The 21653-nt window shown below is 43.1% G+C and overlaps 1 protein-coding gene across 10 annotated transcripts in view; it reads left to right on the top strand.

Annotated features, from left to right (window-relative positions):
• PHC3 (polyhomeotic homolog 3) overlaps positions 1 to 21321 on the top strand; it is a 99803-nt gene extending 78482 nt beyond the window's left edge. For all 10 annotated transcript variants that reach the window (XM_056565161.1, XM_056565159.1, XM_056565160.1 and 7 more), the window contains exon 15: positions 20262 to 21321. In XM_056565161.1, the coding sequence (XP_056421136.1) occupies positions 20262 to 20416 (155 nt within the window). In that variant the 3' untranslated portion in view covers positions 20417 to 21321. The remainder of the gene's footprint in view (positions 1 to 20261) is intronic.
• The last annotated feature ends 332 nt before the right edge of the window (positions 21322 to 21653 follow it).

Below are 21653 nucleotides of genomic sequence, written 5' to 3'. Positions count from 1 at the left end.
CTATGCATAGCACTGAACAGTATTAGCAATCAGATGATTGCTATAAATAGTCCCCTATGGGTAAAAGTAAAAAAATTTAAAATAAAAAAGTAAATAAAATGTGAAAAATCCCCTCCTCCAATAAAAAAGTAAAACGTCAGTTTTTCCCATTTTACCCCCCAAAAAGCGTTAAAAAAAATTAGAATTAAACTATTAAAATATATTGTTAATTATCCCAAGCAAAGTCCAAAATTGCTGCTTTTTTGTCACATTTTAATAAGCGGTACAATTATAAAAAAGCATAAAACATGGATATCATTTTAATTGTATTGACCCAAAGAATAAAGAAAACATGTCATTTTTACCGGAAGTGTACAGCGTGAACACAAAACCTTCCAAAATTTGCTAAATTGCTCTTTTCATTTCAGTTTTCCCACATAAATAATATTTATTTGGTTGCGCCGTACATTTTTTGGTAAATTAAGCGATGTAATTACAATTTACAATTGGTGACGCAAAAAACAAGCCCTCATATGGGTCTGTGGATGGAAAAATAAAAGAGTTATGATTTTTAGAAGGCGAGGAGGAAAAAACGAAAATGAAAAAATAAAATTGGTCTGGTCCTTAAGGCCAAAATGGGCCTGGTCCTTAAGGGGTTAATGAGTCAACTCCACACATTTTTGTAAACATTTTATTCTATCTTTTCATGTGACAACACTGAAGAAATCACCATAGAAAGGATAAAAAGGACCTGTAGTATCCAGTCGCTGCTAACATGGCCAAAGTAGAAAAAGTTCAGAAGAAACCTTAGGTTCTTTATAAACACGATTGTTTATTGGTACAACATAGGTAAAAGACAGATGACGCATTTCGAGGGGAGGTCCCCCTTTTCCTCAGATCAGGTATACAGACAGTAAACAGGAAGCATATTTAAAGGTGCAAATGGCGTCAAAACCTCAAAAGGGGGCGTGGCACAGATGGGGGCAGGCACAGATGTTGAATACAACCTGCACAGATACAAGGCATATTCATACAAAACACATAATCTATTCACAGCATACCGGGACCACAATGGGTTTGAAAGTAGCACCCAGTTTTGCCAACCTCTTTGTTGGTCTTTTTGAAGAACGTTTTATTTATCCCCATGTTTTATTTCAGAACTGTCTATTTTACAAATGTTTTATTGATGATATATTTTTTATTTGGAATGGACCCCAGGATCTTTTAAATGAGTAAAATGTAAACCAAAGGAATTATCATTAAAGGAGAACTCCAGAATATAAAAATTGTTCCCCATACTGCCAGCAGTAAAAAATAAAGATGTACATACCTTCCTCCGCCCCCCTAGGCCCTCCGGTAGCCGTCTCCGGTCCCCGCCGTGATCCTCTTCCTGGTTGCCGGTGGTCGGATGAATCATACTGCGCTCAGCCAATCACCAGCCGCAGCGAAGTCCGACTCGGCCGGCGATAGGCTGAGCGGCAGTGTGAGAACGCTTCAAGACACACAATTCTTCACTACACCGGCACCTGCTGCCAGGGCCGAAAACGTCACACTACCACTCAGCCTATCGCCGGTCAAGTCGGGACTTCACTGCGGCCGGTGATTGGCTGAGTGCAACCAGGAAGAGGATCGCGGCGGAGGCCGGAGCCGATTACCGGAGGCCCTGGGGGAGCGGAGGAAGGTATGTACATCTTAATTTTTTTTTACTGCGGGCAGTATGGGGGACAATTTTTATATTCTGGAGTTCTCCTTTAAAAAGGCTAAAAATTCAATCTGTTTTTACCAACTACGCAGAGTTTTTAGACGTTGTTGTTTTTTATGATGATAGTGGCTCTCTCAATACTAAGACATATTTTAAAAAAGTGGACAGTAACAGTTACTTGGACTTTTCCAGTGCCCACTACAAAAAAATGGTTAACGAATATACCCTTTGAGCAATTTAAGCATGTACAGCTAAACTGCACCACAACCAAGGATTTTAGCGAACAAAGTAAAATCCTAAAAGCCAGGTTTAAAGCTAAAAATTATCCAAACACCCTGGTTGAATCTGCCTTTGAGAGAGCCAATAAACTATCCCAATCTGGCTGCCTGAGAAAGAATAAACCTGTTGAGGATTCTTACATTGGTGACTGGTCTTTAAACTTCATCACCACCTACACCAGGAAGAACAGGCAGATCAAGGACATTCTACGTAAACATTAGGCTGTACTTTTAAGAGATCCTCATTTGCGCAAAGTTCTCCCCCCAAAACCCACAGTAGAGGGAGAACTCTAGGCAATATTATTGCCCCTAGTAGGCTAAGGTCCTCCAAGACGGGTGTCACCACATTTTTATCCACTACCGGTTTGGTTATACGTGGTCTTCTAAGATGTAAATGTTGTGTGAATATGAAGAACAACTGTGAACAATTCTGCTCCAGAAACACAGGTGAAATGTTTAATATCAAGTCTTTTCTGAATTGCTCCTCCCAGTACATTATATACATGCTTGAGTGCCCATGCGGCTTCAATATGTGGGACGTACAACTAGATGCTTTTTTACTCCATAGTGTATCTAGGCACCTTACACAGTACCATAAACAGTATGTTGGGTGCATAACTCTCATTCCTATAGAAATGATACCTAAAGACAATCCGCAGAGATTCAACACACCCCATAAAAGAGAAAATTACTGGATTTATAGACTTCAAATGCTGGTACCAATAGGGCTCAATCAAATGATTGAATGTCATTTTTGACTGTTTTTTTCTCTCCTCTGGTGCGCAGCTTACTTAGTTCCCAGTCTGTTGTTATAATAACACCATCCCGGTGTTTATCACCTTGTCATATTATATTAATTTATTTTATTTTCTATCCATTCCTTGGATGTTATTAAGGTGATCTGTTCCTATCTTACCATTCCATTATATTATATATACATTTTTATCCCTCTATTGGTCTAGAGAGTTCTAGTTTATTTCTAATATTTATATTTTTATATCTATTTATATTTGCATACTATGCTATATGTATTTATTAATTTATTTATTCTGCAGTGTCACTTTACACCTACTTTTATGCATCTATTTATATATTTATTATGTACTCTGCAGTGACACTTTATATCCACCGTTTATACCTCCTTGTTCCTGTATCTATACCATCTGAATCACACATCATGCCTTCTACCCCTGTATTATCCATCCGCTCTTAACCTGCTACTGTCCTAATATTTCCCCAGTGCATTGTGCATGTCCTTTTACTCCCCCCTTACTTTGCATATAATATTAACCCCTTAACTATGCAGGACGTAAATGTACGTCCTGGTGAGCTGGTACTTAACGCACCAGGACATACATTTACGTCCTATACATAACCGTGAGCATCGGAGCGATGCTCGGGTCATGCGCAGCAGTTTCCGGCTGCTGATAGCAGACGGAGGTCCCCTCACCTGCCTCCGCTGCCTTCCACTGGTTTTCTGCTCTGGTCTGAGATCGAGCAGACCAGAGCAGAAGATCACCGATTACACTGATCAGTGCTAGCACTGAACAGTATTAGCAATCGAATGATTGTTATAAATAGTCCCCTCTGGGGACTATTAACCTCTTAAGGACCCAGGACGTATGGGGACGCGGTCGGGCCCTTTACTGCAATGCATGTCGCCGTAAAGCGACATGCATTGCTGTATTGGGACCCTGTATACTATAACTCCCAGCATGCCCAGACAGCCCTTGGCGTCTGGACATGCTGGGAGTTGAAGTTTTGCAACTTCTGAAGGTCCACAGTTTTGGGACCACTGTGCCCTTCCAGATGTTGCAAAACTACACATCCTCAGCATGCCCTTACTGTCCAGGCATGCTGGGAGTTGTAGTTCTGTAACATCTGGCCCTTCAGATGTTGCAGAACTACAACTCCCAGCATGCCTGGACAGTTTTGGCATACTGGGAGTTGTAGTTTTGCAACATCTGGAAGGGCACAGATTGGAAACCACTGTATTAGTGGTCTGCAAACTGTAGTCCTCCAGATGTTGCAAAACTACAACTCCAAGCATGCTAGGAGTTGTAGTTTGGCAACATCTGGCTCTAAAGATGTTGCTGAACTACTACTTCCAGCATGCCTGAGAATGTTTGGGAGTTGTGGTTTTGCAACAACTGGAGGCACACTGGTTGGGAAACATTTTTGCTCTCAAAAAGCCAAATATGACTCCTTCTCTTCTGAGCATTGTAGTTCGCCCGTAGTACACTTCAGGTCAACTTATGGGGTACCTTCATACTCAGAAGAGATGGGGTTACAAATTTTGGGGGGTATTTTCTGCTATTAACCCTTGCAAAAATGTGAAATTTTGGGGGAAACAAACATTTTTGTGAAATTTTATTTTTATTTTTTTACATATGCAAAAGTCGTGAAACACCTATGGGGTATTAAGGCTCACTTTATTCCTTGTTACATACCTCAAGGGGTCTAGTTTCCAAAATGGTATGCCATGTGGTTTTTTTTTGCTGTTCTTGCACCATAGGGGCTTCCTAAATGCAACATGCCCCCAAAAAACCATTTCAGAAAAACCTACTCTCCAAAATCCCCTTGTCGCTCCTTCGCTTCTGAGCCCTCTCCTGCTCCCACCGAACACTTTACATAGACATATGAGGTATGTGCTTATTCGAGAGAAATTGGGCTACAAATATAAGTATACATTTTCTCCTTTTACCCCTTGTAAAAATAAAAAAATTGGGTCTACAAGAACATGCGAGTGTAAAAAATGGAAATTGGGAATTTTCTCCTTCGCTTTGCTGCTATTCCTGTGAAACACCTAAAGGGTTAAAGCGCTGACTGAATGTCATTTTGAATACTTTGCGGGGTGCAGTTTTTATAATGGGGTCATTTGTGGGGTATTTCTAATATGAAGACCCTTCAAATCCACTTCAAACCTGAACTGGTCCCTGAAAAATTGTGAGTTTGGAAAGTTTGTGAAAAATTGGAAAATTGCTGCTGAACTTTGAAGCCCTCTGGTGTCTTCCAAAAGTAAAAACACATACATTTTATGATGCAAACATAAAGTAGACATATTGTATATGTGAATAAAAATTTTTTTTATTTTGAATATCCATTTTCCTTACAAGCAGAGAGCTTCAAAGTTAGAAAAATGCAAAATTTTCTAATTTTTCATAAAATTTTGGGATTTTTCACCAAGAAAAGATGCAAGATACCACAAAATGTTATGACTATCTTAAAGTAGAATATGTCACGAAAAAACATTCTCGGAATCAGAATGATAACTAAAAGCATTCTAGAGTTATTAATGTTTAAAGTGACAGTGGTCAGATGTGCAAAAAATGGCCGGGTCCTAAGGTGTAAAATGGCTGGGTCCTTAAGGGGTTAAAGTGTAAAAAAAAAGTTTAAAAAAAATAAAAGTGAAAAAAATTTGAAAAAACCCCACCCTTAATAAAAACATAAATTGTCCCATTTTCTCTATTTCACCCCCAAAAAGTGTAAAAAAAATAAAAATACATTTTATATACATATTTTGTATCGCAGCTTGCGTAAATATCCAAACTATTAAAATATAATGTTGACCCCTACAGGACCCACGACGTACCGGTACGTCATGAGTCTGCTCCCGTTCTATAACGCGGGACCCGTGGCTAATAGCGCGCGGCACTGAACGCTGCATCTAAAGTGAAAGTAAATTGTTGCCAGTTAGCTCAGGGGACTGTTCGGGAAATCACGGCATCCCGAACAGCTGTGACACAGCAGGAGGGTCCCCTTACCTTGCCTCCTGGTGTCCGATCGCCGAATGTCTGCTCAGTGCCTGAGATCCAGGCATGAGCAGTCAAACGGCAGAAACCACTCATGAGAAACCACTGATCAATGTAAAAGATCAGTGTGTGCAGTGTTATAGGTCCGTATAAAAAAAAGTGAATGAAGATCATTTAACCCCTTCCCTAATAAAAGTTTGAATCACCCCCCTTTTCCCTTTAAAATATATTGTTAATTAAATCGCACGGTCAATGGCGTACGCGCAAAAAAATTCCAAAGTCCAAAATAGTGTCTTTTTGATCAATATGTCCTATGAATGCAAAAATGGTACCTCTAAAAATTTCAGATCACGGTGCAAAAAATAAGCCCTCATACCGCCCCATACACGGGAAAAATAGAAAAGTTATAGGGGTCAGAAGATGACAATTTTAACCCCCTTAAGGACCAGGCCATTTTACACCTTAAGGACCAGAGCATTTTTTGCAAATCTGACCACTGTCACTTTAAACATTAATAACTGTGGAATGCTTTTAGTTATCATTCTGATTCCGAGATTGTTTTTTCGTGACATATTCTACTTTAACTTAGTGGTAAAATTTTATGATAACTTGCATCCTTTCTTGGTGAAAAATCCCCAAATTTGATGAAAAAAATGAAAATTTAGCATTTTTCTAACTTTGAAGCTCTCTGCTTGTAAGGATAATGGATATTCAAAATACATTTTTTTTGGGTTCACATATACAATATGTCTACTTTATGTTTGCATCATAAAATTTATGAGTTTTTACTTTTGGAAGACACCAGAGGGCTTCAAAGTTCAGCAGCAATTTTGAAATTTTTCACAAAATTTTCAAACTCACTATTTTTCAGGGACCAGTTCAGTTTTGAAGTGAATTTGAAGGGTCTTCATATTAGAAATACCCCATAAAGACCCCATTGTAAAAACTACACCCCCCAAAGTATTCAAAATGACATTCAATAAGTGTATTAACCCTTTAGGTGTTTCACAGGAATAGCAGCAAAGTGAAGGAGAAAATTCAAAATCTTCATTTTTTACACTCGCATGTTCTTAAACCAAAAAAGGGACCCTTTGGAAGTCACAGAACATACGCAAAACATAGTATGAATACACGGAGGACCAGCGTATAATGAATCAAAGATAGAAAAAGTTTATTTCAATATAAATCATTAAAAACAGTCACAGACAAGAAAATAGCCTTAAAAGCAAGGAAAAACTGACAGGGAAAACCGAAGAAATGGAGTCCAGCACTTGGAAGGGAATCACAAATATAGTCCCCGAATATACAACCTTGATCACCAAGGTAAACCAATAGTGAGGGAAATGGGATAGTTGGTACCCACCCAGGGGTTAACACAAACAAAGTTAGTAAACAGTGATCACATAGTGTGAAATAACATTACCAAACAATGCAGACCAAGTGCAGGACGCCACTGCCCGATGTTTCGCCACTCAGGGAGGCTTCTTCCGGGGCGCTTTGTTTGTGTTAACCCCTGGGTGGGTACCAACTATCCCATCCCACTTTTTGCAAGGGGTAAAAAGGAGAAAATTTTTACTTGTATTTGAAACCCAATTTCTCTTGAGTAAGGACATACCTCATATGTCTATGTTAATTGTTCAGTGGGCGCAGTAGAGGGCTCAGAAGGGAAGGAGCAACAAATGGTTTTTGGGGGGCATGTCACCTTTAGGAAGCCCCTATGGTGCCAGGACAGCAAAAAAAAAACACATGGCATACCATTTTGGAAACTAGACCCCTCAGGGAACGTAACAAGGGGTAAAGTGAACCTTAATACCCCACAGGTGATTCACGACTTTTGCATATGTAAAAAAAATAAAAAAAAATTATCTAAAATGCTTGGTTTCCCAAAAATTTTACATTTTTAAAAAGGGTAATAGCAGAAAATACCCCCCAAAATTTGAAACCCAATTTCTCCCGATTCAGAACACACCCCATATGGGGGTGAAAAGTGCTCTGCTGGCGCACTACAGGTCTCAGAAAAGAAGGAGTCACATTTGGCTTTTTGAAAGCAAATTTTGCTCTGGGGGCATGCTGCATTTAGGAGCCCCTATGGTGCCAGAACAGCAAAAAAAAAAACACATGGCATACCATTTCGGAAACTAGACCCCTTGGGGAACGTAACAAGGGGTAATGTGAACCTTAATACCCTACAGGTGTTTCACAACTTTTGCATATGTGAAAAAAAAAAATTTTTTACCTAAAATGCTTGGTTTCCCAAAATTTTTACATTTTTAAAAAGGGTAATAGCAGAAAATACCCCCCAAAATTTGAAGCCCAATTTCTCCCGATTCAGAAAACACCCCATATGGGGGTGAAAAGTGCTCTGCTGGTGCACTACAGGTCTCAGAAGAGAAGGAGTCACATTTGGCTTTTTGAAAGCAAATTTTGCTCTGGGGGCATGCCGCATTTAGGAAGCCCCTATGGTGCCAGGACAGCAAAAAAAAACCACATGGCATACCATTTTGGAAACTAGACCCCTCGGGGAACGTAACTAGGAGTTAAGTGAACCGTTATACCCCACAGGTGTTTCATGACTTTTGTATATGTAAAAAAAAAAAAAATTTTTTACCTAAAATGCTTGTTTTCCCAAAAATTTTACATTTTTAAAAAGGGTAATAGCAGAAAATACCCCCCAAAATTTGTAACACAATTTCTCCCGAGTACGGCGATACCCCATATGTGGCCCTAAACTGTTGCCTTGAAATACGACAGGGCTCCAAAGTGAGAGCGCCATGCGCATTTGAGGCCTAAATTAGGGACTTGCATAGGGGTGGACATAGGGGTATTCTAAGCCAGTGATTCCCAAACAGGGTGCTTCCAGCTGTTGTAAAACTCCCAGCATGCCTAGACAGTCAGTGGCTATCTGGCAATACTGGGAGTAGTTGTTTTGCAACAGCTGGAGGCTCCGTTCTGGAAACAGTGGCGTACCAGACGTTTTTCATTTTTATTGGGGAGGGGAGAGGGGCTGTGTAGGGGTATGTGTATATGTAGTGTTTTTTACTTTTTATTTTATTTTTTGTTAGTGTAGTGTTTTTAGGGTACAGTCACATGGGCGGGGGTTCACAGTAGTTTCTCGCTGGCAGCTTGAGCTGCGGCAGAAAATTTGCCGCAGCTCAAACTTGCAGCCGGATACTTACTGTAAACCTTCGCCCATGTGAGTGTACCCTGTACGTTCACATTGGGGGGGGGGGGGCATCCAGCTGTTGCAAAACTACAACTCCCAGCATGTACGGTCTATCAGTGCATGCTGGGAGTTGTAGTTTTGCAACCGCTGGAGGCTCCGTTTTGGAAACAGTGACGTACCAGACGTTTTTCAATTTTTATTGGGGAGGGGAGGGGGGCTGTGTAGGGGTAAGTGCATATGTAGTGTTTTTTATTTTTTATTTTATTGTGTGTTAGTGTAGTGTAGTGTAGTGTTTTTTAGGGTACAGTCGCACGGGCGGGGGTTCACAGTAGTTTCTCGCTGGCAGTTTGAGCTGCGGCAGAAAATTTGCCACAGCTCAAACTTGCAGCCGGATACTTACTGTAATCCTCCGCCCATGTGAGTGTATGTACCCTGTACGTTCACATTGGGGGGGGGGGGCATCCAGCTGTTGCAAAACTACAACTCCCAGCATGTACGGTCTATCAGTGCATGCTGGGAGTTGTAGTTTTGCAACAGCTGGAGGCACACTGGTTGTGAAACACCGAGTTTGGTAACAAACTCAGTGTTTTGCAACCAGTGTGCCTTCAGCTGTTGCAAAAGCTACAACCCCCAGCATGTACGGACAGCGGAAGGGCATGCTGGGTCTTGTAGTTATGCAACAGCCGGAGGCATACTACTTTGGCTGGGGATTGTAGTCATGCAACAGCTGGAGACACACTGGTTTGCTACTTAACTCAGTGTGCCTTCAGCTGTTGCAAAACTACAACTCTCAGCAGTCACCGACAGCCAACGGGCATGCTGGGAGTTGTAGTTATGCAACCACCAGATGCACCACTACAACTCCCAGCATGCACTTTAGCTGATTGTGCAAGCTGGGAGTTGTAGTTATACAACAGCTGAAGGTACACTTTTCCATAGAAAAATGTGCCTCCAGCTGTTGCAAAACTACAAGTCCCAGCATGCCCATAAGGGCATGCTGGGAGTTGTGGTGGTCTGCCTCCTGCTGTTGCATAACTACAGCTCCCAGCATGTCCTTTTTGCATGCTGGGAGCTGTTGCTAAGCAACAGCAGGAGGCTGTCACTCACCTCCTTCTGCTGCTCCACGATGCCGCCGCACATGTCAGTCCCGCCGCCGCCGTCGCTCCTGGGGCCCCGATCCCAACAGGGATGCCGGTAATCGGAGTCCCCAGCACCCGGGGTCTTCTGCCCGCACCCGCTCACATCCTCCGGAAGAGGGGCGGAGCGGGTTGCGGGAGTGACACCCGCAGCAGGCGCCCTGATTGGTCGGCCGGGAAACCGCCCGACGAATCAGGGCATTCGTGAGGTGGCACCAGTGCCACCTCACCCCTGCTGGCAATGGCTGTTCGGGGCCGTCTCTGACGGCCCCGATCAGCCAGTAATTCTGGGTCATCGGGTCACTGGAGACCCGATTGACCCGGAATCCGCCGCAGATTGCTGGACTGAATTGTCCAGCGATCTGCGGCAATCGCCGACATGGGGGGACATAATGACCCCCCTGGGCGATATGCCGGGATGCCTCCTGAACAATTTCAGCAGGCATCCGGCTCCGCTCCAGCTAGCGGCTAGGGCCGGAAATGTGCAGGGCGTATCCATACGCCCTGTGTCCTTAAGGACTTGGAAACTGGGGCGTATGGATACGCCCTGTGTCCTTAAGGGGTTAAACGTATACATTTTCCTGCATGTAGTTATGATTTTTTCCAGAAGTACGACAATATCAAACTACATAAGTAGGGTATCATTTTAATCGTATGGACCTACAGAATAAAGTGAAGGTGTCATTTGTACCGAAAAATGTACTGCGTAGAAACGGAAGCCCCCAAAATTTACAAAATGGCGTTTTTTTTTCAATTTTGTCTCACAATGATTTTTTTTCCGTTTCGCCGTAGATTTTTTGGTAAAATGACTTATGTAATTACAAAGTAGAATTAGTGGCCCAAAAAATAAGCAATCATATGGATTTTTAGGTGCAAAATTGAAAGAGTTATGATTTTTTTAAAGGTAAGGAGGAAAAAACGAAAATGCAAAAACGGAAAAACCCCGGGTCCTTAAGGGGTTAATCGTATTGACCCAAAGAATAAAGAACACATGTAATTTTTACCGTAAATTGTACGGTGTGAAAACAAAACCTTCCAAAATTAGCAAAATTGCGGTTTTCTTTTTATTTTCCCCACACAAATAGTATTTTTTTGGGTTGCGCCATACATTTCATGGTAAAGTGAGGGATGGCATTACAACGGACAACTGGTTGCACAAAAAAAAAGCCCTCATGCTAGTCTGTGGATGAAAATATAAGAGAGTTATGATTTTTTGAAGGCGCGGAGGAAAAAACTAAAACGTAAAAATAAAATTGTCTGTGTCTTAGGGCCCAAATGGGCTGAGTCCTAAGGGGTTAGGACAGCTCAGGCAGATCGCTGTCAAATGGAGCTCTGTGTACTCTACACGGCACAGAGTTTGACTCTCCCCGCGTCGTGATTGGACACCTAGCAGTCACATGACCGGCCCTCACAGCAACCCGTCCTTAGTGACTGAGGCGCCGGCGCACAAGCAAGCAAACCACTGCTCAACACAGCAGACATCTCCGGGTCTATGCTGACAGCTGGAGATGAGTGAACTTACAGTGATTCGATTTGTCACGAACTTCTCGGCTCGGCAGTTGATGACTTATCCTGCATAAATGAGTTCAGCTTTCAGGTGCTCCGGTGGGCTGGAAAAGGTGGATACAGTCCTATAAGGCTCTCTCTGACTGTATCCACCTTTTCCAGCCCACTGGAGCACCTGAAAGCTGAACTAATTTATGCAGGATAAGTCATCAACTGCCGAGCCGAGAAGTTCGTGACAAATCGAATCACTGTAAGTTTGCTCATCTGCACTGACAGTGTTACTCTTTGTGATTTTTACCAATTTAAAGCTACAATGGTTATATATGTATACTTATGTTATGATTGATGTTTGATTGTGTGTTTTGTATGATTATGCTTGTATCTGTGCAGGTTGCATTCAACATCTGGGCCACGCTCCCTTTTGTGGTTTTGACCCTATTTGCATCTTTAATTATGCTTCCTGTTTACTCTGTCTGTATACCTGATCTGAGGAAGAGGGGGGACCTCCCCTCTAAATGCGTCATCTGTCTTTTACCTATGTTGTACAAATAAACTATCATGTTTATAAAGAACCTAAGGTTTCTTCTGAACTTTCTTCACTATCTGATGACCATGTTAGCAGTGCCTGGATTCTACAGGTCCTTTTTTATCCTTTCTATGGTGATTCCTTCAAGACAAGTGGCTACTTGTTTCCTGTGACCTCCGGCTCAGCTGCTCCTTGGACATCAGTGAGTACCCCTTGCACGGAGCGATATACTTTTACTTTTTGCTTAGGTGAGCGGCCACCTATAAGACACATGGGTCTCCGACACCTATTTGCCCCATTTATCTAAGGTAATACACAAGGTTCTGGTCCGCTTTTTTTTTTCCTTCCCTTTCTTTCTAACACTGAAGAAATTACACTCTGTTACAATGTACAAAGTAGTGAGTGCACAGGCTCTTTAACAGTGTTTAATGTTGTGTCCTCTCAAAATAACTCAACACACAGCCATTGTAAACCTTGGCAACAAAAGTAAGTACACCTTTAAGTGAAAATGTCCAAATTGGGCCCAATTAGCCATTCTCCCTCCCCGGCATCATGTAACTCATTAGTGTTACAGGGTCTCAGGTGTAAATGGGGAGCAGGTGTCTTAAATATGGTGTTATCACTCTCTCTAATATTGGTCACTGGTAGAGCAATGTGGCATCTCAGTGCAAACAGCTCTCTGATGATCTAAAAAAAATAAAACAAATTGTGCTCTACATAAAGCTGCCTAGACTAGAAGAAGATTGACAAGACCTTGAAACTAAGCTTCAGCACAGTGGCCAAGACCATACAGCAGTTTCACAGGACAGGTTCCACTCAGCATAGGCCTCACCCTGGTCGACCAAAGAAGTTGGGTGCACATGCTCAGTGTTATATCCAGAGGTTGTCTTTAGAAAATAGAGGTTTGTCTGCTGCCAGAATTGCTGCAAAGGTTGAAGGGGTGGTGGGATCAGCTTGTCTGTGCACAGACCAAACGCTGCTCACAGCCTCTTGTAAAGATGATGCACAAGAATGCCCCCAAACAGTTTGCTGAAGTCAAGCAGACATGGATTACTGAAATCATGTCCTGTGGTCCGATGAGACAAAGATAAACCTATTTGGTTCAAATGGTGTCAAGTGTGTGTGGCGGCAACCAGGTGAGGAGTACAAAGACAAGTGTGTGTGTGTCCTACAGTCAACCGTGGTGGGAGTGTCATGGCCAAGTCTGCATGAGTGCTGCTGGCACTGGAGAGCTACAGTTCATTAAGGTAACCATGAATGATCCCCTCCTTTCAGAGACTGGGCCACAGGGCAGTATTCCATCATGATAATGAACCCCAACACACCTCCAAGACTACCACTGCCTTGCTAGATTAGCTGAGGGTAAAAGGCCAAGCATGTCTCCAAACCTTAACTCTATTGAGTATCTGTGGGGCATCCTCAAATGGAAGGTGGGGAAGGGCAAGGTCTCTTACACCCACCAGTTCTGTGATGTCATCATGGAGGAGTGGAAGAGGACTCCAGTGGCAACCTGTGAAGTTATGGTGAAATCCATGTCCAAGAGGCGTAAAAAGTACCTGTCACCAAATAAACTGTTCTCATCTACCTCAGGCTATCTTCCCTGACTACTCCTCAAAACTATTTCACCTTTCTTTTTGCTCGCATAGTGCAATTTCCCAGCAGGCATGACATTACTGAAGCCTGCTGGGGGACAACTTCTGCCCTCACATGGTTGCAGCATTGTGATGAATAGAAGACCTCAGGCTCTGTGCATGTTTGTCTGTGTTGTCAGTGAGGTTCTCCTTCAGCTTTCAGTCTGTGTGGTATTCTGTGAGAATCTGTGGAGCTTTCACTTTCTGTGCAGCTGACAATCGAACTCCGTGCAGAGAAACACTTCCTGAGTTCAGACTCCTTCCAGGCCGGGAGGAGAACGAACTCACTGTATTAATTGTGGCAGGGAACAGAGCCACCTAGTGGCCGTTTTTTATATTACATTTTAAACATATTTATGTTGTTAATTTTAAAAGCAAGTGAATGGGAAAGTGTCTGCAAATTACACAAGGAACATTACATTAAACGTTTTATTTGGTGACATGTACTCTTTAAGGCAGTGCAGGAAAATAAAGGTGGCCACAAAAATATTGACACTTTGGGCCCAATTTGGGCAGTTCCACTTAGAGGTGCACCCCCTTTTGTTGCCATAGTTTAACCATTAATAGCTCTCTGTTTTGTTATTTTGTTACATTAGACACTGTACAGTACTACACAGTAAAGTATTGAGTGCACAGTCTGTATAAGTATGTAGTTTATTCAATGTTGTCATATGAAATATTTAGAAAAATAGACAAAAAATTAAGCAACATTTTTTTCGGAGTTGAAAATACAGTTAAACTGACATGCCATCTTTATTCTATGGCTCAGTACAATTCCAGTGATACCAAACTTAAGTAATATTTATGGTTAACCTGTTGGGGACGAAGGGCGTATGCATACGCCCTTGCGTCCTGGTACTTAAGGACGAAGGGCGTATCCATACGCCCGTGGGAATTTCGGCCCAACAGGCGGGGACCGGGCCGGGGTGACTGCTGATATCTATCAGCAGGCACCCCGTGCAAATGCCCAGGGTGGTCATTAGACCCCCCCCATGTCGGCGATCGGCGCAAATCGCAAGTGAATTCACACTTGCGATTTGCGCCGATTCCGGGTCATTACGGGTCTATGGTGACCCGGAATAGAAGGGGGATCGCGGGTGTCTAAGACACCCACGATCCCCCTAAAGCGATAGGAGTGAGGTGGCAGAGTTGCCACTCCTCCTATCTCTGCTATTGGTGGTCTAGACGCGACCACCAATAGCAGATCTGGGGCGGAGGGGTTTACTTTCGTTTTCCCCGTCCTGCCCTCCCACAATAGGCGGGGCAGAGCGGGGAAAACGAAGAGGAGCGGCGCCGGAGTCCACTTACCCCTCCGGAGGCAGCGGAGCGACGGGGATCGGCGGTCGGCGACGGAGATCTGCGGCGGCGTGCGACAAAAGAGGACGGCTCCCAGATGCGACGGAAGCCGGTGAGTAGTTGCCTAGCAACATCTAGAGGGCTACAGTCTGAGACCACTATAGTGGTCTCTAGACTGTAGCCCTCCAGATGTTGCAAAACTACAACTCCCAGCATGCCCAGACAGCTGTTTGCTGTGTGGGCATGCTGGAATTTGTAGTTTTGCAACAGCTGGAGGTCTGCAGTTTAGAGACCACTGCACAGTGATCTCTATACTGCCCTCTAGATGTTGCAAAACTACAACTCCTAGCATGCCCACACAGCTGTTTGCTGTCTGGGCATGCTGGAAGTTGTAGTTTTGCAACATCTGGAGGTCCACAGTTTGGAGATCACTGTTCAGTGGTCTCTAAATTGTAGCACTCCAGATGTTGCAAAACTACAAATTCCAGCATGCCCACACAGAAAACAGCTGTCTCGGCATGCTGGGAGTTGTAGTTGCGTACCTCCAGCTGTTGCATAACTACATCTCCCAGCATGCCCTTCTGTGATCAGACATGCTGGGAATTGTAGTTTTGCAACAGCTGGAGGCTCACTGGTTGGAAAATACTGAGTTAGGTAACAGAACCCAACTCAGTATTTTCCAACCAGTGTGCCTCCAGCTGTTGCAAAACTACAACTCCCAGCATGTACTGACAGACCGTGCATGCTGGGAGTTGTAGTTTTGCAACAGCTGGAGGCTCACTGGTTGGAAAATACTGAGATAGGTAACAGAACCTAACTGAAGGTTTTCCAACCAGTGTGCCTCCAGCTGTTTCAAAACTACAACTCCCAGCATGTACTGACAGACCGTGCATGCTGGGAGTTGTAGTTTTGAAACAGCTGGAGGTTTGCCCCCCCCCCCCCCCCATGTGAACGTACAGGGTACATTCACACGGGCGGGTTTACAGCAAGTTTCCTGCTTCAAGTATGAGCTGCAGCGCAAATTCCTAGTGGGAAACTCACCGTAACCCGCCAGTGTGACTGTACCCTAAAAACACTACACTAACACCTAATAAAGGGTAAAACACTACATATACACCCCATTACACTGTCCCCCCCAATAAAATTGAAAAACGTATTGTACAGCAGTGTTTCCAAAACGGAGCCTCCAGCTGTTGCAAAACAACAACTCCCAGCATTTCCGGACAGCCACTGATTGTTCAGGCATGCTGTGAGTTTAGCAACAGCTGGAGGCACCCTGTTTGGGAATCACTGGCGGAGAATACCCCTATGTCCACCCCTATGCAATCCCTAATTTAGTCCTCAAATGCGCATGGTGCTCTCTCACTTTGGAGCCCTGTCGTATTTCAAGGAAACAGTTTAGGGACACATATGGGGTATCTCCGTACTCGGGAGAAATTGCACTACAAATTTTGGGGGGCTTTTTCTCCTTTTACCCCTTATGAAAAGGAAAAGTTGGGGTCTACACCCCCAAAATTTGTAACGCAATTTCTCCTAAGTACAGAAATACCCCATATGTGGGCGTAAAATACTCTGTGGGTGCACAACAAGGCTCAGGAGTGAGAGCGCAACATGTACATTTGAGGCCGAAATTGGTGATTTGCACAGGGGTGGCTGATTTTACAGCGGTTCTAACATAAATGCTAAAAAATAAATACCCACATATGACCCCATTTTGGAAACTACACCCCTCACGGAATGTAATAAGGGGTACAGTGAGCATTTACGCCCCACAGGGGTCTGACAGATTTTTGGAACAGTGGTACGTGAAAATGAAAAATGTAATTTTTTTGTTTGCACAGCCCACTGTCAAACGCCAGTGGGGTGTAAATGCTCACTGTACCCCTTATTACATTCCGTGAGGGGTGTAGTTTCCAAAATGGGGTCACATGTGGGGGGGTCCACTGTTCTGGCACCACGGGGGGCTTTGTAAATGCACATGGCCCCCGACTTCCATTCCAAACAAATCTCTCTAAAAGCTCAATAGCGCTCCTTCTCTTCTGAGCATTGTAGTTCGCTCGCAGTGCACTTGACGTCCAAACATGGGGTATTTCCATACTCAGAAGAAATGGGGTTACAAATTTTGGGGGGCATTTTCTCCTATTACCCTTTGTAAAAAAGTAAAATTTGGGGAAAAACCAGCATTTTAGTGGAAAAATATTTTTTTTTCATTTACACATCCGACTTTAATAAAAAGTTGTCAAACACCTGTGGGGTGTTAAGGCTCACCGTACCCCTTGTTACGTTCCTTGAGGGGTGTCGTTTCCATAATAGTGTGCGATGTGGGGTTTTTTGCTGTCCTGGCACCATAGGGGCTTCCTAAATGGGACATGCCCCCCAAAAACCATTTCAGAAAAACTCACTCTCCTAAATCCCATTGTTGCTCCTTTGCTTCTGAGCCCTCTAGTGCACCCGCCGAACACTTGACATACACATATGAGGTATTTCCTTACTCGAGAGAAATTGGGTTACAAATTTTGAGAGGATTTTTTTCCTTTTACCCCTTGTAAAAATTCAAAAACTGGGTCTACAAGAACATGCCAGTGTAAAAAATGAAGATTTTGAATTTTCTCCTTCACTTTGCTGCTATTCCTGTGAAACACCTAAAGGGTTAACACACTTACTGAATGTCATTTTGAATACTTTGAGGGGTGCAGTTTTTATAATGGGGTCATTTATCGGGTATTTCTAACCAGAAGACCCTTCAAATCCACTTCAAACCTGAACTGGTCCCTGAAAAATTTTTGCGAAAAATTTGAAAATTGCTGCTATATTTTGAAGTCCTCTGATGTTTTCCAAAAGTAAAAACTCATCAATTTTATGATGCAAACATAAAGTAGACATATTGTATATGTGAATCAATATATAATTTATTTGGAATATCCATATTCCTTATAAGCAGAGAGCTTCAAAGTTAGAAAAATGCAAAATTTTCAAATTTTTCATGAAATTTTTGCATTTTTCACCAAGAAAGGATGCAAGTATAGCCAAAAATTTACCACTAACATAAAGTAGAATATGTCACGAAAAAACAGTCTCGGAATCAAATTTATAAGTAAAAGCATTCCAGAGTTATTAATGCTTAAAGTGACAGTGGTCAGATTTGCAAAAAATGCTCCCGTCCTTAGGGTCATAATGGGCTCCGTCCCCAAGGGGTTAAAAAAAAAAAATACTTTAATCATGAAAAAAAAAAAAGTTTGTTCATTATTTTTATTTTTCCACCAACGGAGTTGTTAAGGTTTGTTTTTTGCACCATGAGCTGTAGTTTTTAATGGTACCACTTTTGTGTAGTTCTGGCTTTTTGATCACTTTTAATTATGTTTTTTTGGTGGTGGTGTTGGCGGTCTATGGGGCCACTAGACAACAGGGAATAATGACATTTAATGTTTTAATGCTGTGATCTGCATAGATCACGGTATTTAACAAGTTAAATCACATACATCGGAGTTATCTCCGACGTCCATAATTACTGGCAGGTGTCAGCTGCTGAAAGCAGCGGGCATCTCCCAGTTGTGACATGGACTGGCCCCACAAGCCCGCTTCATGTCCACCCATCGACCCATGACGTACATGTATGCCATGGGTCAGGTAGGAGTTAAGTCACCAAGATAAAGGTTATTTTTATATAATTTTTTTCTGTAGTAATCCCAACGATAAGGGGTTTACACATTTTAGGAATATGCTACCAGACAGGAGAGAGCACAGAGGAGTGCTATCAGAAAGGAGAGAGCACAGAGGAGTCCTATCAGACAGGGGAGAGCATAGAGGAGTACTATCAGGCAGAAGAGAGCACAGAGGAGTCCTATCAGACAGGAGAGAGCACAGAGGAGTGCTATAAGACAGGAGAGAGCACAGATCCCCTGTGCCCTCTCCTGTCTGATAGGAGAGAGCAAAGAGGAGTCCTATCAGACAGGAGAGCGCACAGGGGAGTCCTATCAGACAGGAGAGAGCAAAGAGGAGTCCTATCAGACAGGAGAGAGCAAAGAGGAGTCCTATCAGACAGGAGAGCGCACAGGGGAGTCCTGTCTGATAGGACGCCGCTGTGCTCTCCCCGTCTGATAGCACTCCTCTGTGCTCTTCCCGTCTGATAGGACTCCTCTGTGTTCTCCCCGTCTGATAGGACTCCTCTGTGCTCTCTCCTGTCTGATAGGACTCCTCTGTGCTCTCTCCTGTCTGATAGGACTCCTCTGTGCTCTCTCCTGTCTGATAGGACTCCTCTGTGCTCTCTCCTGTCTGATAGCACTCCTCTGTGCTCTCTACTGTCTGATAACACTCCTCTGTGCTCTCTCCTGTCTGATAGTACTCCTCTGTGCTCTCTCCTGTCTGATAGGACTCCTCTGTGCTCTCTCCTGTCTGACAGGACTCCTCTGTGCTCTCTCCTATGAGAGAGGAGAGAGCACAGGGGAGTGCTAGCCCATAGATATTGCCCAAGCCTGTGCTTTAGCTTAGACAAAGCCATGATTTTATAAGCTATGATATCTATAAAAAGGAAATAAAATTTTCTTATGAAGTACAGTGGTCCCTCAACATACGATGGTAATTCGTTCCAAACGACCCATCGTTTGTCGAATCCATCGTATGTTGAGGGATCCGTGCAATGTAAAGTATAGGAAGCTGTACTCACCTGTCCCCGCCGCTCCGGACCGGGTCCTCACCGCTCCCGATGCTGTCCCAGGGGCTCCAGATGCTGTCCCGCTGCTCCGGTGTCTTCTTCGCGATCCTCCGGCTTCTTCCGCATCTTCTGCAGGGTCCGGGCCTCGCTTTCTGGTGACGTTACTACGCTGCTGCGCCGGCGCGGCGTGCGTAGTGACGTAATAACGACGCCGGAAAGCGAGGCCCGGACCCTGGAGAAGAGGCACAAGACACCGGAGGATCGCGAAGTGGACCCGGAGCAGCGGGAATAGGTAAGCGAACCTGCCAGGGATGCTTAAACTGCTATCCGACAGCAGCTTAAGCATTTTGCGCTGTCGGATAGCAGTTAATGCGATGGCCCCGACATATAAACGCATCGTATGTTGATGCTGACATCGACATGCGATGGCCTCTGAGAGGCCATCGTATGTCGATTTTATCATATTTCGGGGCCATCGCATGTCGGGGGGTTACTGTATATTAAAAAGGTACATTTTTTGCCAAGATGTACATACAACATATAAGAAGTTTTTGTATGACAGTGCCCATTTAAGGTTTTACTGTAAATGTATTTCTTGACTGTCTTACTGTAAAACATAGCTTCCACTTATATATCTACAGGCTGCCATGAGATTGCAGATGAATTCAGGACACAGGAAATTGACGGACAGGCTCTTCTTTTATTGAAGGAAGATCATCTGATGAGCACCATGAATATTAAGTTGGGACCAGCCCTTAAGATTTGTGCCCGCATTAACTCACTAAAGGAAACATAGTTTACTACAAGGCGGCATTAACTAAGTGTACAGTGAAGAAATAGTCTTTGCAAGTAGACAGTCCACGCATTGGATAGTTTTGTAGTCATTTGTTTCTTGAATCAGTGTAAGCCTGTTCCATCACTGGACAGTCAATGGAGATTTTGAAAGAACCAGCACTTGGTATTTACAAAGAAAACGCTCAATACAGCTGAAGGCAGAAACCACATGGAACATTTGGTCCCTTATTTTGCAAATTGGTCCTCATTTATATATTTAATTCCAGTTTTCTTCAATTTCTATAACTGGGAACATGTTGGGTAGTTGAGATTCTGTAACGTATTGTTCTGAACATTTCCCTACATACTTAACTTCCATTGTATGTTTTCTACCACTTGTATTTTTCTATCTTACTGAAAGTGAATCAAGTATTGCACAGACAGATCGCCAGTATTCTTTATATCTTAAAAGCTATGTAATATGAAAGCTTTGCGTGATTTAATAAGAACTACGGTACTTTCCACATTGTATTATATAATACGTCAGTGATCTTCAGTGTGAAAGCATTTGTCATAATACAAATATGCAGCCAAAGTTACTTGGCACTGCATTGACCTTAATAAAGAAGCTCTCCACCTCCCAAAGTATTCATAGCATGATGGGTTTTATTTAGCTGTTCACTTCATGAATATTAATGGACAGAATGAATGTGGTTTTAAAAAGTAAAGCAATATGGCACCTTGCTTTTGTTACAGTATAAGGAGAAATCGTTAAGTATCTTGAATATATGCAATGAAGGCTATGTATACATATGAACATTTCAGATGTAAGTGACAAATATTTATTACTATTTGTGTTAACATGGACTCTGTAGTGTCAACTGATGTGTCCTTGAAAAACAAAAAGTAAAACAATTGGAGAATTACTGAGGTTGTCAAGTGGGATTTATTTTATTTATTTTTTTAAAAGGGTCAGCTTAATAAAAACACCAAAAGCATTACTTACCTCCCCTATTCCCTTGTATGGGTCCCTGCTAATCTCAGGAAATGCCTACCCCCAAAATTTGCTGAATAGGCCTTTCCTGTGTGAGCTGCACGCCAGTGCTTGAGGCTCAGAGTCTGAAGCTCACAATACTCCGACCCCATAGTCATGAGGCTTCAGACCGAGCCTCCAGCGCTGTCGTGCTTCTCACACAGGTGGCTGCTGCCTAAGAGATTGCGGGGGTCCCTAGCAGATAGGGGATCAGATGTCTTAGGAC

Source organism: Hyla sarda, chromosome 3, assembly GCF_029499605.1.
Source record: "Hyla sarda isolate aHylSar1 chromosome 3, aHylSar1.hap1, whole genome shotgun sequence".
Lineage (NCBI taxonomy): Eukaryota > Metazoa > Chordata > Amphibia > Anura > Hylidae > Hyla > Hyla sarda.
The sequence above is the reverse complement of the archived record's forward strand: the minus strand, read 5'-3'. Positions and strand labels throughout refer to the sequence as shown.